This window comes from Nymphaea colorata, chromosome 2 (genome assembly GCF_008831285.2).
Source record: "Nymphaea colorata isolate Beijing-Zhang1983 chromosome 2, ASM883128v2, whole genome shotgun sequence".
Lineage (NCBI taxonomy): Eukaryota > Viridiplantae > Streptophyta > Magnoliopsida > Nymphaeales > Nymphaeaceae > Nymphaea > Nymphaea colorata.
The window spans coordinates 26,125,919-26,149,800 of record NC_045139.1 but is presented as its reverse complement, the minus strand read 5'-3'; the positions used below and the strand labels follow the sequence as shown (position 1 = coordinate 26,149,800).

The 23,882-nt window shown below is 36.2% G+C and overlaps 1 protein-coding gene across 2 annotated transcripts in view; it reads left to right on the top strand.

The window, feature by feature from the left end:
• Window positions 1–865: 865 nt before the first annotated feature.
• The window catches only part of LOC116249123 (protein CHROMATIN REMODELING 5), a 32,248-nt gene continuing 9,231 nt past the window's right edge, over window positions 866–23,882 (top strand). Inside the window, exons 1-19 of one of the 2 annotated variants that reach the window (XM_031622272.2) lie at window positions 866–1,058; window positions 2,291–3,099; window positions 3,284–3,354; window positions 4,398–4,826; window positions 7,164–7,400; window positions 7,516–7,599; window positions 7,843–7,902; window positions 8,014–8,117; window positions 8,667–8,718; window positions 9,790–9,853; window positions 12,306–12,399; window positions 12,565–12,652; window positions 12,746–12,880; window positions 14,299–14,490; window positions 16,330–16,397; window positions 19,752–19,845; window positions 19,965–20,089; window positions 20,163–20,226; window positions 20,356–20,568. In XM_031622272.2, the coding sequence (XP_031478132.1) occupies window positions 2,379–3,099; window positions 3,284–3,354; window positions 4,398–4,826; window positions 7,164–7,400; window positions 7,516–7,599; window positions 7,843–7,902; window positions 8,014–8,117; window positions 8,667–8,718; window positions 9,790–9,853; window positions 12,306–12,399; window positions 12,565–12,652; window positions 12,746–12,880; window positions 14,299–14,490; window positions 16,330–16,397; window positions 19,752–19,845; window positions 19,965–20,089; window positions 20,163–20,226; window positions 20,356–20,568 (2,895 nt within the window). In that variant the 5' untranslated portion in view covers window positions 866–1,058; window positions 2,291–2,378. Of the gene's footprint in view, window positions 1,193–2,290; window positions 3,100–3,283; window positions 3,355–4,397; window positions 4,827–7,163; window positions 7,401–7,515; window positions 7,600–7,842; window positions 7,903–8,013; window positions 8,118–8,666; window positions 8,719–9,789; window positions 9,854–12,305; window positions 12,400–12,564; window positions 12,653–12,745; window positions 12,881–14,298; window positions 14,491–16,329; window positions 16,398–19,751; window positions 19,846–19,964; window positions 20,090–20,162; window positions 20,227–20,355; window positions 20,569–23,882 lie in introns of both variants that reach the window. The other variant, XM_031622271.2, reaches the window with a different exon arrangement.

Genomic DNA, 23,882 nt, shown 5'->3' with positions numbered 1-23,882 from the left:
ATTTATCATTATCACGATGAATCAAACAGTCCTCATGAATTTGCTATAGGACTTTGAATAGCCAAAATCACCATCCATTTTTTTTCTCTCTCTCTCTAACACACACAATATCTGTACTTTTATAGAATTGTTTGTGGCGTATATATTAAAAACACTACTATATGAATGACATCCTTGTTTACAAATATGTTATACATATATTAGAAATTTATAAGTTCGTTGTGTCCATAATATCAAATTTACACCCCAAAATATTATGGTTTATTTAATTTGGGCAATTTATACATCACTAGTCTCCCAAGTGGTATTTTTTTTTTATCATGACAGATTTGAAAAGTTAAATGTTAAAAAAAAGTTAAACAAAATGAAAATGAAGCCTTGGACTTAGGACTCGTTCATGATGTGTCGTAGGACAATTTATGAACATCCTTGACAACGAATGTCCCTTGGCCAAGCAACGCTAGCACGGGTAGTGGCACCAAATCTATTTGCTCCATTAACACTCTATGAATTTGCCCCAACTGGCTCGTATAATTTTTCATTTAAACAATAACAAAAATTTAATTTGCAATAATTCAAAAACAGAAAGAAAAGTTAACCTAAACCCTTTATCGATCCAACATTGTTTGGGAAGGAGAAAACGCGGGCGGGCCCAATACGGCAGCAACCAGACCGGGCCGGAGGCTCGCTGGGGCTGCATGGCTCGGAACCAAGTGGGCGCACGAACCCACACCCATATCATATGATCGGCAGCCTAATTTGGCACAGTAGGAACACGTTTATTTTTCTTACAACCCAAAAGAAGGGAAGGGAAGTGAGGGTAATTGGCTACCGTGGGGACGGAGGGGTGCGTGCTCCTATAAACGCCTCATTGTGTGGGTGAAAGAAAGGCCTGGACTCTCTCTTTCTCCTCCCTGCCTTTCTTCGGTGATTCTACGGACGTCGTCGAGCGGAGGACGGAATCCCCCGCCTCCGTCTACCTTTGCCGGTCTCCACCCAAACCCGTCCGAAAACCGCCGCGACCAATCCGCGACGTCCTCCTCCATAATCACCAACGTGTAATTCCCCAGATTCCTCACTCCTCCCCGCACCCTCCGGGGGGTTCTACCCGCCGGAACCCGACCACCTGCCGGATGGCAGTCGCTCACTCCGACGTGTCTTCAGTGCATAATTCGATTTCTTGCTGCCCTTTGTGCGTTTCTCTTTCTTTGCTTCTCTTTAATTCGATGATGTTTTTTGTCGGCTTTATATTTTGGGGATGACTCGATCTTAACTGTGGTTCATGGCAGTTTTGCTTTTGTGGGACCAATTTTTGTTTTCTCACATGGGTGAGGTTTTGGGGTTTGGAAGAAAACTTTGATTGGAATCTGTAGTGTTGATCTGAGGTTTTATTCGATCTGGTGATCCTGGTAGTTGCCGGCGATGGTTTTCTATCGTGACGGAATATGTCTTATTTGGGCGTGTTTCCTGTTTCATTTGGCTCTCTGATCGGTTATTTTATTGCTGCCCAAACTGTTTATCCATGTTTCAAGTATGGTTTCCCTGAAGTTTTATGTCGAAGAAAGAGTGAGTCTTTTTAGTGTCTGAGTGTGTAAAATATGGTTCTGTGTCCCGCCATTTTGTTTATTTCCACAGTTTTAAAATAGAGGGAATGCCCGTCACCGGCAAGTACTTGTTTGAGCATTATTTGCTCCCTTTTGAAGGCTGCAGCTGTCCAATTGTGCATTTGCAAATCCTAATACAGCTGTTTCATGATTGATCTGCAGTTACCTTTTTCTTTTCCTTCTTGAATGGTGTTTTTTTTCACCTATTTTAGCATTCTCCCGCTCTACTGGGGTTTGGCATTATCTCCTTGAGCTCAATGGATGCTCACAACCATGTGGTTGTTAGCTATGCTATTCCAGCTTTTGTTTCCTCTGTTCCAAATTGCGTCAGATTAGATGCTTCAAGTACTTTAGTCCCTTACTTTTACTTTCTATTTCATCAGTTTCCATGCAATGTGTTTGTGTGTGCATGCTTGTGTGTGTCTGTCTCTGCCGAGGTGGGGGCTTACTTATCCTCGTTTACTGACATAGCTTGAGTTCGTCACAGAGATTCACGTTACTTATCCTGGTGTACTGTTCACAGCTTGAAGTTATGAGAGAATTCACCGTTTTGGAGTGGCCATTCACTGACTGTAGCTTGTGTTTGTGTTCATGATAGAGTTCATGCGAGAGTGGCAGGCTTACGCTTTTTCTCTTTTATTTCTGGTTACTTGCTAAGCATTCCTGTATTTTTTTTTCTTTTGCAGAGGACTTTAGGATATCATATCGGAGAGCGAGTTTCATTTACTAATTCATTCTACAGAATTCTCTACTTGGAAAGGGATTCATGTGTAAATGGCATTCTATAGAAAATATACTAATGGAAGGGAGTCCACTCGCCAATTACTGGAAGAAAAAGAGCTTGATCTTAATAGGGAGAGCAATGAAGATTTCCCTGGCCATTCAGGTAATGATGAAACAGGTGCAAGCTCCAGTGAAAAGGATGCTGATGGAAAGGCAGATGATGAATACCAAAGTGAGGAAGACGTGCTTGAAGCAGCTAGACCCGAAAATGGTTTTGTGAAGAATGAATTTGGTGGGACACAAAACTCTCAGCCACTAGGACGCAAAACAGCTTTAGTTGGAACGTGGGGTTCTTCTCTCTGGAAGGACTTTCAAGCTCCTTTGTCTCGGGAAGGATCTGAAGCTGGAAGAGATTCGAAGTATGTGGACTCCAGTTATAAGGCTGAAGATGGTTTTGAAAACAATATTTCTGATGGGACATCAGACCATCTAGACATGGAAGATTTTGATACGTCTAAAGATCAGGAAGATTCTCAAAAAGGTCCTGTCGACATACCTGCAGACGAGATGTCCTCTGATGATTACTATGAGCAGGATGGGGAAGAACAGAGTGAGCAATTTCACTATAGGGGAACGTGTGATGCATCTAAGACTGGGTCCTTGGCAAAATCTGTTACCATAAAAAAGAGGGCTTCAAGAAGTTCAGTCGCTACAGATTCTGACTATGGGGATGATGACTACGATGAGGATGATGATTGTAATGAAGAAGATGGTAACAGATTTTCTTTTTGTTTCTTCAGATACATACTTTGCTATGGGATATCTGGTCTGAGCTGCCATGACCTGGGTTCCTTTATCCTTAGTTCTTTCTCAATCATTTTGTTACTTCCTGTCATACAACCTTTCTATTCAAAGGAAAATGTCCAAATTTCATCTTTTAACTTTCTTAACTGCAGGTGATGACCCTGAGGATGCTGATTTTGATCCTAATTATGATGGTGATCAAGGCGGTGGCACTAGGCAGGAGGTTGGTGTTGTCCTATATAAGTAAACACATGTATATTGTCAAGGTGTCAGAGTTTCTTGATGTCATCAAGTTTTCTTAATCAACTGTTCATTTGTGAATTTCTTTTGCTCTTATCAGCAATTGCTGTTGTGATGGAAGTTGAATGGTTCGACTTGTGTGCCAATCTTGTAGGAAGTACATTTTTTCATGTTATGGTTCTTTTGACTAGGTCATAGTTTCTTCAGTGGCAGTTGATTGCTTAGTTATTGGTGGTCAGGCTTTTCATTGAAGCACCATCTCATATAAATGCTGTTTATTTCTCTTTCTAATCTGTCAATGCGCTTGTTTACTTTGACTATTTTTTTACTTTCATTCACAATTATTCATGTAATTGACATGATTTTGTGTCATCAGATAGCTTTGAAATGATTCTTCTTTGCACTTTTTCTTTCTTTCCCCTTGTTCTAAATGTAATGGACAGAAAAACATGGTTGGTTTTTCTTCGTATCCTATATATTGGGGATGCTTACCTTTGATTTTCATATGGTACAAATCAAGGTTGGATGCTGCATGATAGTGATGTGGGCCATGTGGCAGGAAAGGATGTGCCAAATTAGGTGCTCCAAAGAGGAAAATGATAAAAATGTAGCCACTTGATCTAAATTTGTTATCATTTCATTTTGTAAGGGAGTTCCATTGCCATAAAATGCGGTTTTAGAAATTGGAAACTGAAGTGTATTGTTGTGCAAGAATTACTTTCCATTTACTTTTATTGCATGTTTAACTGTTGTGAAGTGTGCATATTTTTTCCCCGCTGTTGCCTTATGGAGATCATCACTAATTTCCCTAGAAGCAAGTGTATGTTACACCCTCTGTTGGCCTTTTGTTTCTAACCTTATCCAGATAATCAATTGACCTTATGCACTCTGTAGTAAGGCCTATTCATTGATACTTTTGTACTTTAGCTGATCATACTGATCCTGCAGGGTCACATATCTTTCCGGAAAGGTAACATAGTTAATGCAAAACTAATCAGTTTTTTGTTGTTAACGTCATGCTGACAGTTATCAAGTGATGATTTTGATGAAGGAGAGGAAAAGGATGGTGATTTTGATATGTTAGAGGAGATTGATGAGGAAGCGTTTGAATTTGGCAGTAACAAGAAAAGAAAAAGGAAAACAAAATCGAAGTCCTCTAAAGGAGCCAAACCTTTTCCAGTGGCTGCTCGACAGAAAAGGAGGGCAGCATATTCAGAAGAGGAAGACTCATCAGCAGAAGATTCAGAAGAGGACAGTGATGAAGACTTTGACCTTGGGAACAGGCAGGCATCTCATCTTCGTAAGAAGAATGGGAACTGTTCCACTGTACCTGAAAATAGCTTAGCACATTGTAGGGAGTTGAGGACTTCTAGGAGGCCAGTGCGTAAGGTTTCCTATGCTGAAAGTGAAGAAAGTGAAGACACAAATGAAGACAAAGTGAAGAAATCTCAGAAGGTGCACAGTTTCTTTGCCAAATTATTGCTATTTTAAGATTAAGATACTTGTAACTTTATTTGCCCATTCATAGTTATATCTTTATTTAAGTACAGAATTCTTGATTTATTGCTAATGCTATATTAGGACAAAGCACGGCCAACACCACTGTCAGCTTGAGATACATGTAACTCATTTATTAAACCGAGGAGTTTGTTGATAAGCTATGAGAAGCAATATGTGTTTGGTTTTGTTTTTTAGAACTGAAGAATCATATGCTAGAGAAAAGAAGTGCATTTATGGAGTTAAAACTAATGCAACCAGATAAATTGAAAAGTTCATAATGGAGCTTTTTAGAACCATCTTCAAAAGAAAATGCTGTAGAAAAAACAGGTAATCTTCAATAGAACTTGATGCCAAAGGGTGTCTGCTTCCTGGACTAATTTTCTCCATTTCTTGGATCCTTCCTTATGAGGTCTACAAGAGCAATAGGAAAATAAAGGCATGAAAGCTTGAGAAAGATGCATCATCTGCAACTTTGGATGATTTGCTAACCCTCCTCCTTCAATGTGCTTGACTACCTCATCAATTTAACGTCTTTGGTGTTGGCAAAATTTGTTCCAGAAGTGATGGTTCCATCACATAAGGCAGAAGTTTTGTTGTGCAAAATTTGTGTCCTCTGGCTCCTTTTTTGACTATTTTTTGGACAAAGTTTTTCTGTCCTTAGGAGGGAAAAGCTCTTTTCTAAACTAAGCCTCCTCTCTTCTTCTAGGAGCTGCTCCTTATGTAGCTAAAACATGAAAAGAGACTTTAATTGTTTTTCTTTCCTATCAATGAACATGGCAGAACTTTTGCTAGACAAATTTTTACTTTGAGTCAATCTGCTCCTTAGAATTTATCTTTACAATTTACTGATATATAGTTTTGATTTTATAACATGCTTTCAAGGCATAGAAGCTGCATACCCTGCAATGCATCTAACTATCTAGGTTGAAGAAATGTGAACCATTCATGTGAACATAGTTGGGGAAATGACAAGAATCTAATTAGTAGAATCAGATGAAGCACTTTGTTACTGAAGAAGAGTAACTGTTGGTCATTCTAGATTTTATGTGTTGCTGCTTTGATTGGTTTCATCTTCTTCCTTCTCTCTCTTCATTGTTTTGTCTGCGACAAGCAGCAATTTTGTCTGTCCAATGGGAGTTCTCCTCCTCCGAGTCTCCATGTTTTGGTCTCCCCCCTTGTTAGTGTATTGAATGATGATGTTTGCATAGGTCGACTCTGCTATGAATTTCCCAACAGAGAGAATCTCCAAAATGAATGTGTGTGTATATGTGTTTGATAGACAGTGTGAAAGGGAGATTGCACATCTAGAAATATCGATAAGCCCTGTCTATGTCACATAGGTACGGGTAGGGGTGCCGGTGCGGGTACGGGTACTGACCATTTTCAAAAAACTTGGGTGCAGGGGTACGGCCGTATATATATATATAAACAATAAGAAATACTTAGAAAATATGTATCAAAATAAAGAATATACATCAACATAAACAAATAAATAACATAGAAAATATATATCAACGGCTCTTGCAGTAGTATGTTTAAGAAACCTATGAAAAACTTTAAACATATGGACAACCAAACAGCCCCCTAGTCAAATATGAACATCAATCGAATTTTCACATCCAAAGAATATAATAAAAAGAAAGGTGGAAAAAATTAAATCAAAGTAAAATTAAGCAGTTTGGATCTATAGGTACCCAAGTGTCAAAGTACCCATTTTGGGTACGGGTACGACGACACGGGGACGTGGACCTTACTGAAGTACCCATGTGACTTAGCCTGTAAGCTACATTTTGAGAGATTAATGGTTGTCTTAGGATAACCTGCACCTCAATCTTGTGGCCTTTAACGTTTCTTCCTAGTCATGGTTAACAAGTATTGACTGTTAACCATTCAATTTTTTGATTCAATTCAATGAAGAAAGAAGAGTAACTCCGTTAGATAAAGATTGACATTCAAAGCCTATGATTTAACTCCCTTATTATAGAACAAAATGTTCTGTTAAAGTAAATTGTGACTGTGGAAGAAGTGCTATGCAAGGTGGTTGCATGACATTGACTTTTGCTGCTATTTTTATGCACATGCCACAGGCATTTGTTACTTTGGACACCCTCTGAGTCCATTCAGCTTTAGCCTGTGGTTTACCATTAATTTTCTGGTATTTTTTAGTCAATGTGAGCAAAACTTGTTTATATGTCTTATCCTGGTTTGGCTTCCTCTTGTGTTCGGAAAAAAATTCCTTTTGATTTCTTCTTCCCATGATGAATAATTTAATCTTTCATTTTTTTATGAAAGGTTTCACCAGAGGATGCTGAAGAAGAAGAAGATGGTGATGCAATTGAGAAGGTTTTATGGCACCAAGCGAAAGGTGTGGCACATGATGCATTGGCAAATGGTAGATCATCACTGCCAGTTGTGTCTAACTTTTTGTTAGACTCTGAATTGGATTGGGAGAATGTGGAATTCTTCATAAAATGGAAAGGCCAGTCCTATATGCATTGTCAGTGGCAACCACTTTCTGAACTTCAAAATGTATGAGAGCTCTTTTATACCTTTTGGAAGTACTTGTATAAATGCGATGCAAGGATTGCCTTGCTTTATAGTTCTTAGATAGCAGTTCAGCTTGCCTTGTTTGGTCTTTTTGCAGCTTAGTGGCTTCAAGAAGGTCTTAAATTATATGAAGAGAGTGAAAGAGGAAAGAAACTTTAGAAAGGCATTATCACGTGAAGAGGTAATTCCTGATTTTTATCTCTTAATTTATTTGATTTTTTGATTTGTTGCATGTCCTTTTGATAATGTTTCTGGAGTAGTCATCCTAGTGTTAATATATTCATGCTTAAGGATTTCAAATATGATATTTGTGGGTGTAAGAATCGCGGTGTTCTATGCATTTCTTCCTGTTCTTGTATCTTTTTTTTGGTAGTTTCTTTTCTTCAACTTTGGAGTATTAACGTAGTCTTTTGACATCCCTTAGGTTGAGGTTCATGATGTTAACAAGGAAATGGAGTTGGACCTTCTAAAGCAGTATAGCCAGGTTAATTAATTTCCTGTTCTTGTCTATTGCACATGTTTCTTGCAATCCACTTCATTCCTCTTGTTTGTTCTGTTTAACATGTATCTCAATTTTACCTTATTTCTTTATCAGGTAGAAAGAATATTTGCAGATAGGACCTCAAGAGGTGGTTCTGATGAAGAGGCACAGGAATATTTAGTCAAATGGCAGGGACTGCCTTATTCTGAAGCAACTTGGTAAGTGAAATTGGATTGAATAGCTTGAGAACTGAATTTAGTGTAGCTATTTTCTATTCAAGAGCCAGTGGTTGGCTTTTATTATTTAGGCTATTGGGAACTTGGTAAAGTGTAGCCATAGGTAGTCTGAAAGCCAGAAATTATACACCTTGATCTGAGATGTTTAATCATATGTGCAAAGCAAATGCCAAGCCTATAAACTTGGTAACATAGGTATTTCTGCTTAAAGCCTTAAACATATTTTAGGTCCATGCTTCTTGGATGTCTAGTAACTTTCTGCTTAAAGCCTTAAACTTATGTTAGTTCCATGCTTCTTGCATGCCCAATGGCTTCCTTCTAATTTATCAGTTCTGTATCTGGTTTATGGTTAGTTCAATATTTTGTCATCCTGAAGTCTGACAATGGTATTTGCAGGTTTTTCTGGTTAAAAATACTGAATGCTCACTTCTAAGTGACCAGGAATATTTTTATCATGAGAATTATGTGCCATCTTTTTCTAAAGTTCTGATTAAGACACTTCTTTACTGATTTTACGTTTTTTTATTGCAGGGAGAAAGATACTGAAATTGCTTTTGCTCAAGATGCCATTGACGAGTACAAGGTTTAGTTTCCTTCTGTACATGATCATATTTCATCTAAAGTTGTTGCAGGTAGCAGGTTCTTATGTGTAGAAATTGTGTATATTTTACATTTTTTTAGCCTTGAGCTTGTCCATACTTGTCCATGCTTTTCTCATAGTGCCAAAATGCGAAGCATATTGTCAAGCACCATGGGAAGTTATTGAGGTGAAATGTGGAACCATTTAGGAAGGAATGATTTACATAAGCATAAGAATTAGGTATTCTCAATAATTGATAATGTTGAATCTTAACCATGGACACAAGTCAATTCAAGGCATTTTCTGAAAAAGGTTTTTCTCTGAATATTTTCTTTTCCTAATTGTGTTTTTCCAGGAGAATATTGAACATATTGAAGAAAAAGTAAGGAAGAATTTGAAGAGATAAAAGAAACTTGTAATTAATAGTATCTTCTAATAAAAGCATATCAAATATGCTATTGTCCTATCATATTTGTCTTAATTAGAAAAAAAGAAAAAGAAAAAATACATTTGAAACTATATACATCAAGCCCTTCTCTGCTATTGCGTTATAGAAAATACTACCTGTTTCCAACTACCATACTACCATGATGCACTACCCTATGTTGCTGGGCACTTTTTTTTACCCCCTTTTCTGAATTTATCATCATTATTTTCATGACTATATGTTGGACACAGTAATCTGAAACGGTTCAAAATTTTCAATCTTGAAAACCAAGATTTTAAGGAAATGGCATTTCCAAACAATGGGAGTCAGGATTCCCGTGTAGGAGAAGTGGGTTTCCAGTTTAGGATCCCCATGCCATAGGAATTTGGATTTCCATGGTTGATGACAGGATTCCTCATTGATTGCTATTCTGGTTCTAGAGGATTAAGATTCTTATGCTTAAAAAAATCCTGGTAACTATGGTTGCTCGGTTTCCTCATTTTGAGGAAGCAAATGTCTCGACCACAAGCATGGTCATCTTTAAGAAGTTCAAACTGGGTCTTTCATCTTTTGTCTGTGATGTTGAACAAAGTTTTCACATGCTTGGTGGTTTTTATAATGCCTTTTTCTTGTTTTTGAAATGACAGGCTCGCGAAGCAGCAATGACAGTTGTTGGGAAAACTGTGGATTCACAGAGGAAAAAAAGCAGAGGTCTGTGTTTATCCTTGAGTTTGAAATTATCCTTATTTCCGAAAAAATTATATGTCCGGGCATAGAACTCCTTGAAAGAGTTATAAACTGAAGCATTCACAGTTGTCAAATATTGTACTTTATATATTCTCTCTCTCTCAACACGCACTCTCTCTCACGTGGGTTCACCTCAATCATGTGTCAAGCACGTGACACCAAGGATAACTATATTTTCTCAAACTTATGTGGGACATTTGTAAGTTGTGTCAGGGATATATGAAGCTCTTACTGATTTCCATTCCCTGGTCATGCGAAATGAGGAGATTCATTCCCAAATGCATGAACTCCTTCATAAGTTATATTGAGCGCTAAATCCTTTCTTGACTTATTGAGCGCTGGTTCCTTCTTGACTATTAGTTTCCTGGTTGTGGCAACAAATATGGTCTCCATCATAGGCATTTCAAAAATTTTGTGCAGCATTTTAACTGTGAGCAGTACAAAACTTGGAATGGTTGCACAATTATAATGCACAGGTTGGATCTTATAACAGAACTAACAGTTTAACGACAGGCATTTTAAAGTATTTTGGCTTTTAGAATCAGGTCTGTACATCAAAAATTGCATATAACAGATAAACCCTGGTTTGTGGACTTGTAAAATCTGCTAGTGTGATTAAATTTGTCAAACAAATCTTCTATAGTCTTAAACAAAGGTCACAATTTCAAATATCATGGTGTGCATATTTTCAGATTGGAAGACCTAAGGCTCCTATAATGTGTGAAGTGTGAAGTGTGAACTACGTATATCCACGCCTTTTGTTTGTCTGTGTACTTACATATGTGTGTTTATGTACGATTATCACAGATATCAGCTATATATTCAAAACATCACAATCATATCACCATAAACATGTGAAACAAAAGAATTTATCACAATATTGTCTATGTATTTATGTATGATTATCACAGATATCTGTTCAAAACTTCAAACTGCTGTGATGGAACTGGAGATTTATCCTGATATTTTGGAATATCATCACAACGAAATTATCATTTTTGTGAGACTTCAATTCCGTTTCCTGAAAACCATTTTTTGATATATTTTAAGCACCATTTTCATTTTTTTGTTTCTTTTAGTTTGTTAATAACTATTTTGAATGTTTATGCTATTTTGTAGGAAATTCAGTAGAAAACTCATTATTTATGTAATTATTTTATTATCTTAAGTATATATGTGAGCATATGCATGAACCTATGGTACCTAGATTATGACTACTGAACCTGCACAGTTTCTGCACAATCTTGTACAAACCAAACATTGTAATCCATCGTCCATTTGTTAAAGATGGAGGCTTGAGCATGCTTCTTTGATGAAAACCATGATCCTTTGATGCTAGAATATTTATGAAAATTCTGGGCCATTGATTTTCAGATCTTTATGATAGCCTATGTATGTTTTATAATTGAAGAAACCAAGTTTAGATTCCTGGGAAATCATTAATGGATACCACAGCCGTGCAGTTACTTTTTTCAAAAAATAGATAGAAATGCCATACGTGTGTCACTCTATCGCATGGTTGCAGCATATAGGCTGCATTATCCAAGTCAATTTGGGTGCAATGCACTGTGGGCATGTCCGTGAATGTCTAATGTTACATATTCTTTTATTATAATTTTGCAACACAGAGAGAGAAATGGAGAGTGATAGAGAGAAAGTTATGCTTTCCAAAAAATGGTGTCTGCCCTTTTGTAGATAAAGGATATCCTGTGGTGGGTCCCACATGGAGTTGAATTTTGACTTCCAAATATATATTTATATTATATAAGAAGAAAGATAGAGTGATTGTGGGTGTCCAACGAAGAAGAGTAAGGATCTTCATTCTGTACATTAGTATATATTTGTCTTAATACATAAGTCATCCTGAGGCAAAAAAGGAAAACATTTATTGGGGCTTGAGAACTCCACCTCTCATAAGCTAGTGTTTTTGACAGCATATAAGCCCCAAACTTTCTTGCTTGGGTTATATCTCTTGTGTATAAATGGCCAGCAACGCTTTTGTTACTGCTCTGAATTGGGTGGATTTTTTTTTTCTCTTCCATATGCTCTACCCACATTGTTGGTTGGTTCCTTTTGAAATATTTGGAGCACACCCTAGGCCTGAGGATTTTTATCATGTTTTTAACTTTTTGTTACTAAAGGTAGAAACCTCATTAAGTAGGAATGATGTTTCAGAACATGTCCTTAGAGTGATGTTTCAGAGCGAAAAAGTTACAAAACATGTCCTTAGAGTGATGTTTCAGAGTGAAAGTTCACAATAATGAGTCTGAAGTATGAACTCATATAGATCAATATGCGTCAATCCTCTTCATACTGGAACAGTGTGTGGACCCTCTCTTCATGACGTTTACCCAATTTGCAGCGTTCTTTACTACTTTTACCAATCTAATTTAGTATGAACTGCATTTTCTTCCAGCCAGCTTACGCAAACTTGATCAGCAGCCTGATTGGTTGAGAGGAGGTAAACTTCGTGACTACCAGCTTGAAGGCTTGAATTTTCTGGTCAACAGGTGCCCATTCCCTTTTCTACAATATGTTACATTTTCTATTATTTTTGTTCATGGTATCTGATATCATTTCTCTGGATCAGTAGGGAGGTTGGAATTTGTTTTAAAAAAGTTCTCATTGAAAAGTAATGAAATAGAAAAAATTTATGGAGCTTTTCCCCTATGCAGCTGGAGAAATGATACAAATGTCATTTTAGCTGATGAAATGGGTCTGGGTAAGACTGTTCAATCTGTTTCAATGCTTGGTTTTCTACAGGTATTGTGTTTTTCTTTCCTAATTGTAATAGTCCTTGTTTTGTTCCCTTTTTTTATGAATGTTTTTGTATGACATGTTTTTTGCTTTTTGTAGTACACACAACAAATACATGGGCCATTTCTTGTAGTAGTCCCATTATCAACTATAACAAACTGGGCTAGAGAGTTCCGGAGGTGGCTTCCTGATATGAATGTAGTCATGTATGTTGGAAACCGCGCTAGTCGAGAAGTAAGGCTTCTAAACGTGCTATTTGTTTCATTTGAGCATTTTTGGCATTTACTTGTTACACATTCTTGAGTACTGAGAGTTCATTGATGTGCTTGTTCTGAGGTTTGACAGCAGCAGGTAAATATTAAAAGTCTAAAATACCTTATTTCATTCTGTTCTTGTGGCTTAGCATCTGATACATCACAGACATAGCTGTATCTCTGGTAATGGCCATTGTTATGGAAATTTGTTGTATGGAATAGAAGGGGTGATATAAAAAAATAATGGCAGTTAAAAGTTACGCTAACATTGTGGTAGGGAAACATAATATGATATTCTTCCGGTTTGTGCCTTTTCCCTTGTTTGGGCCATGTCGTACATACTCCTCTTTACATTCACTTCAGTGTCTTAACTTGGGCCATGGTGCTGTGGATGCTAAGGCATTGTTAGATGATGTACACATCGAGCTGTATCATACAATTCATATTGTGAACTATATTAAGTTCTATGATGCAATACAGCCTATGACTAGATATGAGGGTGTATCGTACTTGTATCACACAATATCTTACAATATGGTTCCATATGGTACGATATGATATGGCATCAACGGGAAAAGAAGGCACCTACACTCCTGTTTTTCCTTTTTGGGTTTTAAAGAGCCCTGTCTACCTGACTCCTACACTCTTTTAGGAGTTGAGTGTGGGGGAGATGTCATTTTGAAGGAGAACACATCGATCTAACATCTAAAAATTTAAATTTGTGCATAGAAGTTCGATTTGTGGTTGAAGAAAGCAAACTTACAGATTTTTTTCAATTTCTTGCAGTCAAGGATGTCAATCATTTGTTATTTGCATTGAACAAGTGTATTTTGTGACGTACAAGACTTTAAACTTATTCTTGATGTGTTATGACTTATTTATATGATTATGTTACGCTAAATTAATGAACATTCATTTTTATAAGCTTCTACTTATCTGCAACATGTTTTTTATAGAAAAGATATTTTTCCTTATCTTTCCTGATTTTTCTTGATTTGTATTTATTTCTATTGTTTATGTTTTATTTGAATTTTTTTGGCATAAAAAAATGAAATTACGATTTTTACGGTACATTAGAGTATCACATAACTATTGGCAATTTTGGCCAGACTGATACATGGCAGGTACGCACTTTATAACATTGGTTTTGTTTACCCATGTACAAAGAGAGTTCTCAAAAATGGTATTTTGACAATGCATTGAACTTAAAAGAAACGTTGAAGTGTTCACTGTGTAGAAGTGCTAGCAATCGTTTTGTATAATTTTCAAACCTAAATTCGCACTAAGGACTCACTTGTTAGTCATTTCTGAGCTAGTTTTTATCCACTTTTTAAGTCTCCTAGCTAGTTTTGTTTCATTATTTACTAGAGGCTTACTTGTTTTATCCCCTGACTGCAGACCTGTCAGCAGTACGAGTTCTATACAGATAAGAAAAGTGGTCGAAACATTAAATTCAATGCTTTATTGACCACATATGAGGTGGTATTGAAAGATAAGGCTGTGTTCTCCAAGATCAAGTGGAATTATCTTATGGTGGATGAGGCTCATAGGCTGAAAAATAGTGAAGCTTCACTATATACAACTCTTTCAGTGAGTTGCATCTCCAACTTGTGTTTTTCACGTTCCTTATGTTGCCTACTATTATTTTCCTTTTTGCCTTTATACTGTTGCTAATGTTTAGACATGTATTTATGTCTACTGTTGTTGTTATTCATGTTTATATTGGATTCGGTTATGGGCCCAATCCAATGCATATAATGTATATGTGTTTCTTGCAATGCAAGTTCCCTCCTCTTATTAGGGTATACTTGTGAAATAGTGTTTTCAACATTAGCACAACACCCTTATAATGTGAAAATCTGCCACCATTTCCCACAGTGGGGCATGTGACATTCTTGCCTCTTCTTTTTCCTCTTCTGACTTCTCTCTTTCTTGTTTCTGTGGATCTTCTTGGAGATTCCACACAGTTAGAAACATCAGCGGAGCCTAGGCAAAGAGTAGAGCTTAGGCACACCTAGACTGGACTAGATAATTTAAGCACTACTTCCAAAAAAGGAAAAGTAAAAATAAGTAAAATGCAACACCAAATGTTGTTGTATATAGTCACATATCTAATGGATACAGAGTTACATACAGTCACATAACAATTGTGAGAATAATACAAAATAATTCAAATAAATATTTACAGTCACATTAAGTCACACACACGTATATAGACTATGTTGTTAAAAGTGTTAAGCAGAACCTAGGTTGCTGGGCTGTACTAGGCGCATAAAGCAGTCCACCCCCTAAAGGGAAACTGAAAGATATTAATTGTTGAAATTAATAACGAAACTAAAGCATTTCTCAATGGACATGTACAACTATTAACTTATAACATAGGACAATTAAAATGCATGATTAACACATTATACATTTCATAACATGGTATAAACGTAATTAAAAGTTTGAATTTTGAAAGAACATTGATAATGAAGTGAACAACTCAATCTAACAAGTAAACATCAACGCTTTTCAATTCTTAAATGCTGAATCCTTAATCTCTAATTCTAATTTCTGAAACTAAATTTTTTTTAAAAAAAGGCTAACCTAATTAAAAAAAGAAACGATGCAAATCTTCAATATAGTCATAATTCATATTAACATTGCTTGCTGCAAAATCTAATAAACAAGAAAAATATTAAGAAATAATGCATATATATGTGAGTTTAAAACATTGTCATATATATCGTGTACGGGTATTATACAGTAAAAAATTTCTCGAGTATAATACGGCAAAGTTGTATATCTCGGAAAAATGTCGGCAATTTTAAAAAAAATTTAAAACATTTAATAAATCCTGAAATTATAAAAAGTAAATTGATAAAAAATACGAAAAAACACATATAATACGCGTTTTTTTCACGTTTTTTATTTTCTGGCATTTTTTAAAAAAGACGTGTCTAATTGCCGTTTTATACAGCTGACTTATTTCTAGCATATTATATGCGTTTTTTTCAAATAATATGTGTTTTCTGTGGCAATGGTTTAAAGCTTAAAATGATATAAAATATTCAAATGTAAGAATATATGACTTGTTTACTGTAACTATTAGTACAAGCGCACAATAAACATATACTTTTAATGCAAAATCACATGTGGCAGACTGCACAAAAACATAAGAAAAAAAATCTGTATAAAAAAGAAGAAGAAAAAAACATTGTTAAGGTAGGCTATTGTGTGTCTAAAAGCAAGCCTAAGGATTCAGGTGTTTTCAAATGGCAGGTTGCCTAAAACTAGCTAGCTTGGGCAATCAGTTAAGCCTGTGAGTCTAGGCGCAATGCTAGGCAAGCCTTTAACAACATAAGCCAGCTTAGAGGTGATTCAATGCATTCCTGGAAAACTTTTGTTTTACTTGGAATGTGACTCTTGGTATTTGTGTTTCTACAGGAATTGAGCACCAAGAATAAGCTGCTTATCACAGGTACACCATTGCAGAACAGTGTGGAGGAGTTATGGTATGAATACCTTAATGATCTTGTTTTATTTTCCTATGTGCTGGTTGCATTAAACAATTCATGTTTTTTTCTTTTTCTATGTCACTTCTATCCATGTTGCTGGCATGAAACTTAATCTTACTAGAGTAAGACTAAGCCTTTATTGGTTATAGATACCATTGTTTGTGTCATTGTCACATATACTGTGTATGGGTATTATACGGCAAAAATCTTTTTGGGCATAATACAGCAAAGTTGTAAATCTAGGAAAAATTTTGGCAAATTTTAAAACATTTAAAAAAAATCCTCAAAATTATATAAAAAGTAAATGAGAAATTAAAAAAGCATTGAAAAATGACTATAGAAAGCAACAAATTAAAATTAGAAAATGAAAACTAACAGTCTGAAAAATACATAACTAACAAAAGTTTATAGCCCCATGGCTGTGGCTGCTTGTAGCCTTCGAGCCTTCAACAGTTCAACCTAGCTTACGTCCGACAACAACTTACCTTCAGTCCTGTGACTCCCATTGATGCTCGCACCGTCCATCAACCCCTCTCAGCTTTCGTCCATCCGGCAACTCCCCTCTCAACTTCAAAGTTCAAACTCAGAGCTTCATTGTGTATTAACCTAACCCCTTTTCACCCGAGCTTCATTGTGTACTAACCTAACCCCTTTTCACCCGAACGATTTTTTATTCTAACCTAATGTCCCTCTTTTCTACCTAAAAGTACTTTTTTGCCATTAAAAGGAAAGGTCAAGTTTAAAAAGAACCAACTTTTCTTCAATATTACATGCGCTGCATTGTTTAAAAAACAGACCTCACACTTGAAGAATAAAAGTTTGTGTAGTTTAAAAAACATGAAAAAAAACGTGTATAATACGTTTTTTGTTGCGTTTTTATTTTCTGACGTTTTCTTAAAAAAACGCGTCTAATTGCTATTTAGTTCGGCTGTTTTTTTTTGCATATTTAACACGTTTTTTTGGATTAATACGCATTGACACCCATACACAAAGTTTGTGTATGGGTGTCAAACTATGTCACATGGGTGCGGCCGTGCGGGGTGCAGGTGTCGGTGCGGGATGCAGCAAGTTCCAAAAAAAATTGGGTGCGAGTGCGACAAGAGCATATATATATATATATATGTTATATAAGTAATTTATTTGTCTATATTTTTAAACTTGTTTTTTATCAAGGTTACCTTAATCTCATACAAAATTCAAAATTTTATTGAATAAAATAGGGGAGGAGAGAGAGAAGAGGGAAAGATAGGAGAAAGAAAAAAATGAAAAAAAAAAACAAGAGAAAAAAAGAACGGATGTGGTCAGTAGCACCCGATTCGGTTTGACCGAGTCGGGTGCCGTGTCAGGTCGCACCCACACCCGGACTCGAGTCGATGCGGGTGCGCACCATATTTGGCGCACCCATGTGACTTAGGTGTGAGATTGGGTAATTGTAGAATCATTTTTGGATTCAGATGTGGAATAAATAATTTTTTATTCTGTCATAAGTAACACATTACAAAATCCATTAATTCATAAGTTTTAGCAGTAGATATTTGTATTTTAGCCAGAACATGGAGTTATTTAACATTCTAAGTGATGTGAGTGAAGGATAGTGATATATGATATATCTGCAGGATTTTCTGCTTTTATTGAAATAGATGAATTTATCTTTAGTGAACCAGCAGGTGCGCTACGAGTAGTTGAGGCACATGTAGCATCCAGATAGACTGAGCCACTTGCAGTTCATACTACCCAATCAAATTATAAGAACTTCATACCAATTCTTTATCTTCCATAAGAGCAAACGTGCTTGTGTATCTTTTCTGAATTTGCACAATTTAGATGAATCTAATATGCGTTTTACTTGATTTTGAAACTAGAGAAGCAAGGGGGTAGTTGTAATTTTTGATAATCCTCTATGAGTTTTGAACAAGTTTAAACTTTAAAATAAAAGTCAGCTATTCTTTTATACTTTCTTGTGTATCTTATGATTTTAGATCATGGTGTTTATAGAAGGATACTTGTTCGTGAGTAATTAGATGTTGTTAACTGTAAATGTTGAAGATTGCATCTATGGATAGTTATATAGCTTAGTTGCTATTGTTGTTACTGGTTTTATGCCTGGATTTAGATCTTATTCATTGTCAATAAAAAAAAATAAATCAGGTGTGGTCCTCATTTTTATTTACTGAATCAACTTGGTTCGTCTCTCCACCAAAGTGTTGGGCATCTGAATCCAAGTGCTAAGTCTACAAATGTGTCCTCCAGTAAATAGCAACTACAGTCAAGAAAGATATAGTTGCTTATTTTGGGAAAGTGGCTGAGCTTTTGTGATTCTCTTGAAGTGTTTGGAATGCTTATAAAAATGGCAGCTGAACATTTTGCATGTGCAGAACTGTCAGTTTTCTTAGAATGTGTAGAGCTTAAGCTTTCAAATCCTTAATTTGACTCTATATTTCTTCCCGTCTGTTCAACTCGATTAATGAGAACCCCCCATAGGCCCATCTAGTCATCTCACCTTGGTGGTTGATTTCAACATATAGGCTATAACAAAATGAGGACAAGGATAGAGTTTGGTTTCTTCCATCCAATAGACCGTACCCTGCCATGCTAATATTGCAGATATTTTGATTCTTTTTTGTCAAAATCTGCTTAAATAATATTCTGAATGGGCTTTCACAAATATAGATATCTAATGCCCAGCTTTTTGGTTTTTGCATTCACAAACTGCAATGGTTTACTTGGTTGTCTAGTAATTTCTGAACTTCTTACTTGTAAAAGTGGAAGTGATAATGTGTTTGAATATGATGTACTTGCATATACCTCTGGTGGGAGATGCTCATCCCATGCCCTTTTCTAATGCATATTGGCAGATTCAATTTGCACTTTCTTCACAGAGTTGTAACTTAATTTTCATTTTGTTAATTACTTATAACATGAAAAAAAGGCTTCTAGATGTCTCTGCCACTGAAAATCGCTTCTTCGGTTCATGAATTAGGTTTAAGCTTCACTGATCTTGAACTGATGTCCTCTATATTACCTTGCCATGATAATTTTGTATGGTGAGCTGTTTTTCTGATCCACTCATTTAGGTACTTTTTGTATGGATTTGTAAATGGATAGTCTGCATCTTTTCATAGGGAATGCCTCCGTTCTCTTAACTGGTATTTTTTGGGAATTTTATTTTCTTATATCACAGCAGTTTGCAGTTATGGTGTTGCAGTATGATTAGTAGTATCATTGTGATTGAAGAACGTTCTGGATTTGTTGCTTTTATCCCTTGGAGAAACTGTTGCTTATCAATTTTATGATTGTGTTATTTTATCCACAAGTTGATCAATCTGTCTATTCAATGCTTGTGCTATGTAGGGCACTACTACATTTTCTGGAGCCTGAGAAGTTTAAGAACAAGGAAATGTTTGTTGAAAGATACAAAAATCTGAGCTCGTTTGATGAGATTGAGGTACAAGGTTTCTAAGCCATAATCCTCACATGCACGTCTAGCTGAACTTGGGCTTCTCTTTAAAAGCTCTCTTTGTTCAATATGGTTAGTAGTTTGACCATTTCCCTGGTTCTTTGCAGCTCGCCAGTCTTCATAAAGAGTTGCGGCCTCACCTTCTTCGAAGAGTTATCAAAGATGTTGAGAAGTCACTGCCTCCAAAGATTGAGCGGATACTTCGAGTTGAAATGACTCCTCTTCAGAAGCAGTAAGGGCCTATGTCTGCTCAAAACTAGGTTAAAATAGGTTTGTTCTAGTTTTGACATGTTTTGCTTGGCCAGATACTACAAGTGGATTTTAGAGAGGAACTTTCATGATTTAAACAAAGGAGTGCGTGGTAATCAGGTTAGTTATTTCTTGCTTAGCTGCTTGGTATTCAAAGTTCAGATTTTGGTCATTTGTTATTGAAATTATATTGTTCCTCCTACTTGGTAAGGGCCAGACAAATTTTTTGTTGTTTTTCTTAATTTTCAGGTTTCTTTGCTTAATATTGTTGTGGAGTTGAAGAAGTGCTGCAACCACCCATTTCTGTTTGAAAGTGCAGATCATGGCTACGGTGGGGATGGAAACCTCAATGACAGTTGTAAAGTTCAAAGGATCATTATGAGTAGCGGGAAGCTTGTTATACTCGACAAACTTCTGATTAGGTTACGTGAGACGAAACATCGCGTTTTGATTTTTTCGCAGGTTAGTCATGAACAAGGTTTCTATGCTCATCTGTGAAGTATATTCTTCTGTAGTCCTACATGTCCTATATCTATGATCAGATGTTTATTGTCTGGTTCACATTTGGCTTACAGACAACTACCTGTCAACAAAATCTTGAGACCTACTTGCTTAAGTGTTATATGCCTATTTCAATGTTTTCAGCATTCTCATCTTTCCTTATTTCCTCCCTGCAAGCAAGCTGTACTGGGATGGAAGCATATGACCTTGTGTTTTGAAATGAATGACTGCACCAGGAAATGGTATGAGCCATTTGGGCCCTTATTAGACCTGAACTATCACCTGGTTTGACTAGGCCTTGTGAATCTGTTCTTATGCTCTTATTTCTTTGTTTCAGGCACTTAAACTGATGATTGGATAAAGTAATAAATATTTATAATCATAAAAGCTCTTTGCCGTTTTCCAGTTGCAGTAAAATACAGAACATTGAAAATCAATTCAATATAACGAGGGAATATGCCATCTTTTTGTGTTTGATGTCAGGAAGACATATCATTGACTGTTAAAAACTTACAATCAGTGTTATTCCCTAATTTATCTTTAGGAAAGGATGAGAGTTGAGACTGGCTGATCATATACTAATTCCTTGAATTGATTTTCTATTATATCTGAGGCCTGATTTTTGTTTGCATCACTGATGGCATCTTCCCATCCTCGTGTCCTAGGATTTGGTTATAGACTAGGACTAAGAAAGCGTCACTTAAATGTAAAAAGCTTCAAATGCTTATTAGGCTGTTGAAAATGCTATTTATTTTATCCATCTTCCTTAACAGGGTAGTCTTACGGCCATTGTCACGATTTCGTGTTTTTTTTTTTTTTTTTAAATAATATTAAAGTTAGAAAAGGAAAAAAAATTAGTAAAACATGTTCTTTTAAAGCAAAATCAATTTAATGTGTTTTTCCCTTTTGCCTCTTTTTTCTGTTTTTGGTATTTCTCTTTTTTGACATTAATTTCATGATGGATTGAGCTTGAAACTTAAACCAGATTATTTATCATCAATTTTATCAACCTAAACCCTAACTGCAATAAGAAAATATTAAGCTTGATACCTAGGGTTCATCGGCATTACTTAGTAAAATTCCACCTAAACCCTAACTGCAATAAGAAGATTGTAGTGTTGCAGGCAGTATCTTTAACACATCAACTGGGTGAGCTTGTTGTTATGTTACTAGAGGCTCCAGGGTTGCTAGGTTAGGGATGATGAACCAAAGTACTCATAGTACACCTTTGTTAAGACATATTTATTATCTCGTTGGATCCATTGTAGAGTCATTATCCAAACACTTTCATTTAGGCCATTGTACTAATATATCGTATAAATAAGAGAAGTGTTTCCATTTATCTTATAAATAAGTGGACCTGTCCCATTATGGAGGCTGCTGTTGTTTCTGCTGCACTTCCTGGACCCTGATCAGCAAGACATGCAGATTGGGTTCCCTATTCTCTACAAAAATCTGATTCAAGTCTGCTGACCTTTCCCTTTTACATGGTATCAAACAGAGGGCCTTGCTGGGGCATTGTGATAACTATCTTTCTATTAATCTGTCTTGCTGGTGTTTTTTGTGGTTTTCTTTCCTTATGTAGTGTTTATAAATTTTGTCTTTGGGTTTCCAAAGTACGTGTTCATTCATTATTTATCCTGTTTGCTCTTCCCTTTGGTTCTTACTGCTTTTGTCCTGTCGTCTCTCCTTATTTTTTTCTTTTTTACATGTCATGGTCCTCCGTGTTGTCTTGAAATTGAAATCAATCTGTCCAGATTTTATTTGCTTGGTGGTCCTATTCATCATTCATGGCTTCCTTGCAAGTTATTAAATGAGGCACTCAGATTCCTTTTTTGAGTATTGATCAGTTCTGTGTTCTTTTTCCTCATCATGTTTGGAGTAATTGTTTGGTGCCGTTATGCTGTCTTGTTTCAGGGTTTTTAAGCCCTATTTCTGCTTTTTTTCTCGTTCCTGTCGGTTCTGTTTTATTGTGATCTTTTCTCAGGCTTTTTGTATGAATTCTGATCCATTTGAAATACTTGAGTTATGAACTTCAATATTTCTCCATCCATGCTGGCTTCAAGTTTTGTGCCTCAGCGGTATTGTAAAAACTGAACAATAGCAATTTCCTTACTTGAAAAGACAGAGTTCCTTTTAGTAACAGTTATGACTTGTCTGGACATTAGATTATTGGGTTCAAACGCCGTTCCACAGATTCAGAATTTATTCACAAATATGCTTTCTTTCAAGTTCATTTACAAAAAAAAAAAAAAAAAAACTTGTTTCTTTTTCATCAATTGCTTGGTGTTATAAATGCCATCGATTTTTTTTTTTGATGGCCTGAAAAACACAGTAGTTGTAAAAATTGCTGATTTAATATGCATGTCCTACTAAATAAATTGCAAGAAGGAGAAACACAATAGCTTCTCTGAGAGATTATCTCCAGCGGACTAGAAAACACACAAATCAGGTTATCTCCAGCAGACAAGAAAAACACACAAATCAGGCGACTGCCTGTTTATTTTCAGCGTGTGAACCACAAACAAAGCAGATCAAATTGAAGAAAGGGAAAGTGGCAGAGATAAAGAAGTTGACAGAGGATGAAAATATCTGCCGCTGGAGATAGAAGAAGCTTAAACGATGGACAGAGAAAAAAAATGCCCAAATCAGGCTATGGAGAAGCAGATGATGTCTGAATACCACAGCAAAGGCATCGCCCTTCGTTGGAGAAGCTGCCGTTCGCCGGCATGGTCAATCACATGGCGCAAAATGAATGGAGGTCGCCAGAGTTGCCCTTACTGTTTGCCAGAGCGCTCTTGGTCATTGTGGGTGAAACGCAAAGTCCATTGAGGGCTCTGCTGCGTTTTCTTTAAACTTTTAAAAAACGTAAACCCTAACCTATGGACAATTTTAGACTCAGTCAACTTTGACCAAATCTGAAAATTGATGGATACGTACAGTCAACGCGGTACCCACGATGCACATGAGTACGTATAGTACTAGTACGGTACGGGCACTGCTCCTTAAGAGCAGTACCTGTGTTACATAGCCTCTCTCTCTCTCGTTTAGTTTAACATGTTTTTGATTTAATCCAAACAAATTAATGTGTTAATATTGCTTTCCTCATAGAATTATGCCTTTGTTTAAGTAAGTTTTGCAGAAGAATTTGATTTACCATCAATTTTTTGCAAGGTTTTAGTATTGTAGGTGCCCATAGTGATCATTAAGTGGGGCTGTTGTTGATGTGAATCTTATGGTTACTTTATGCTGTTCCTTTTATGAAGTTATCAGAT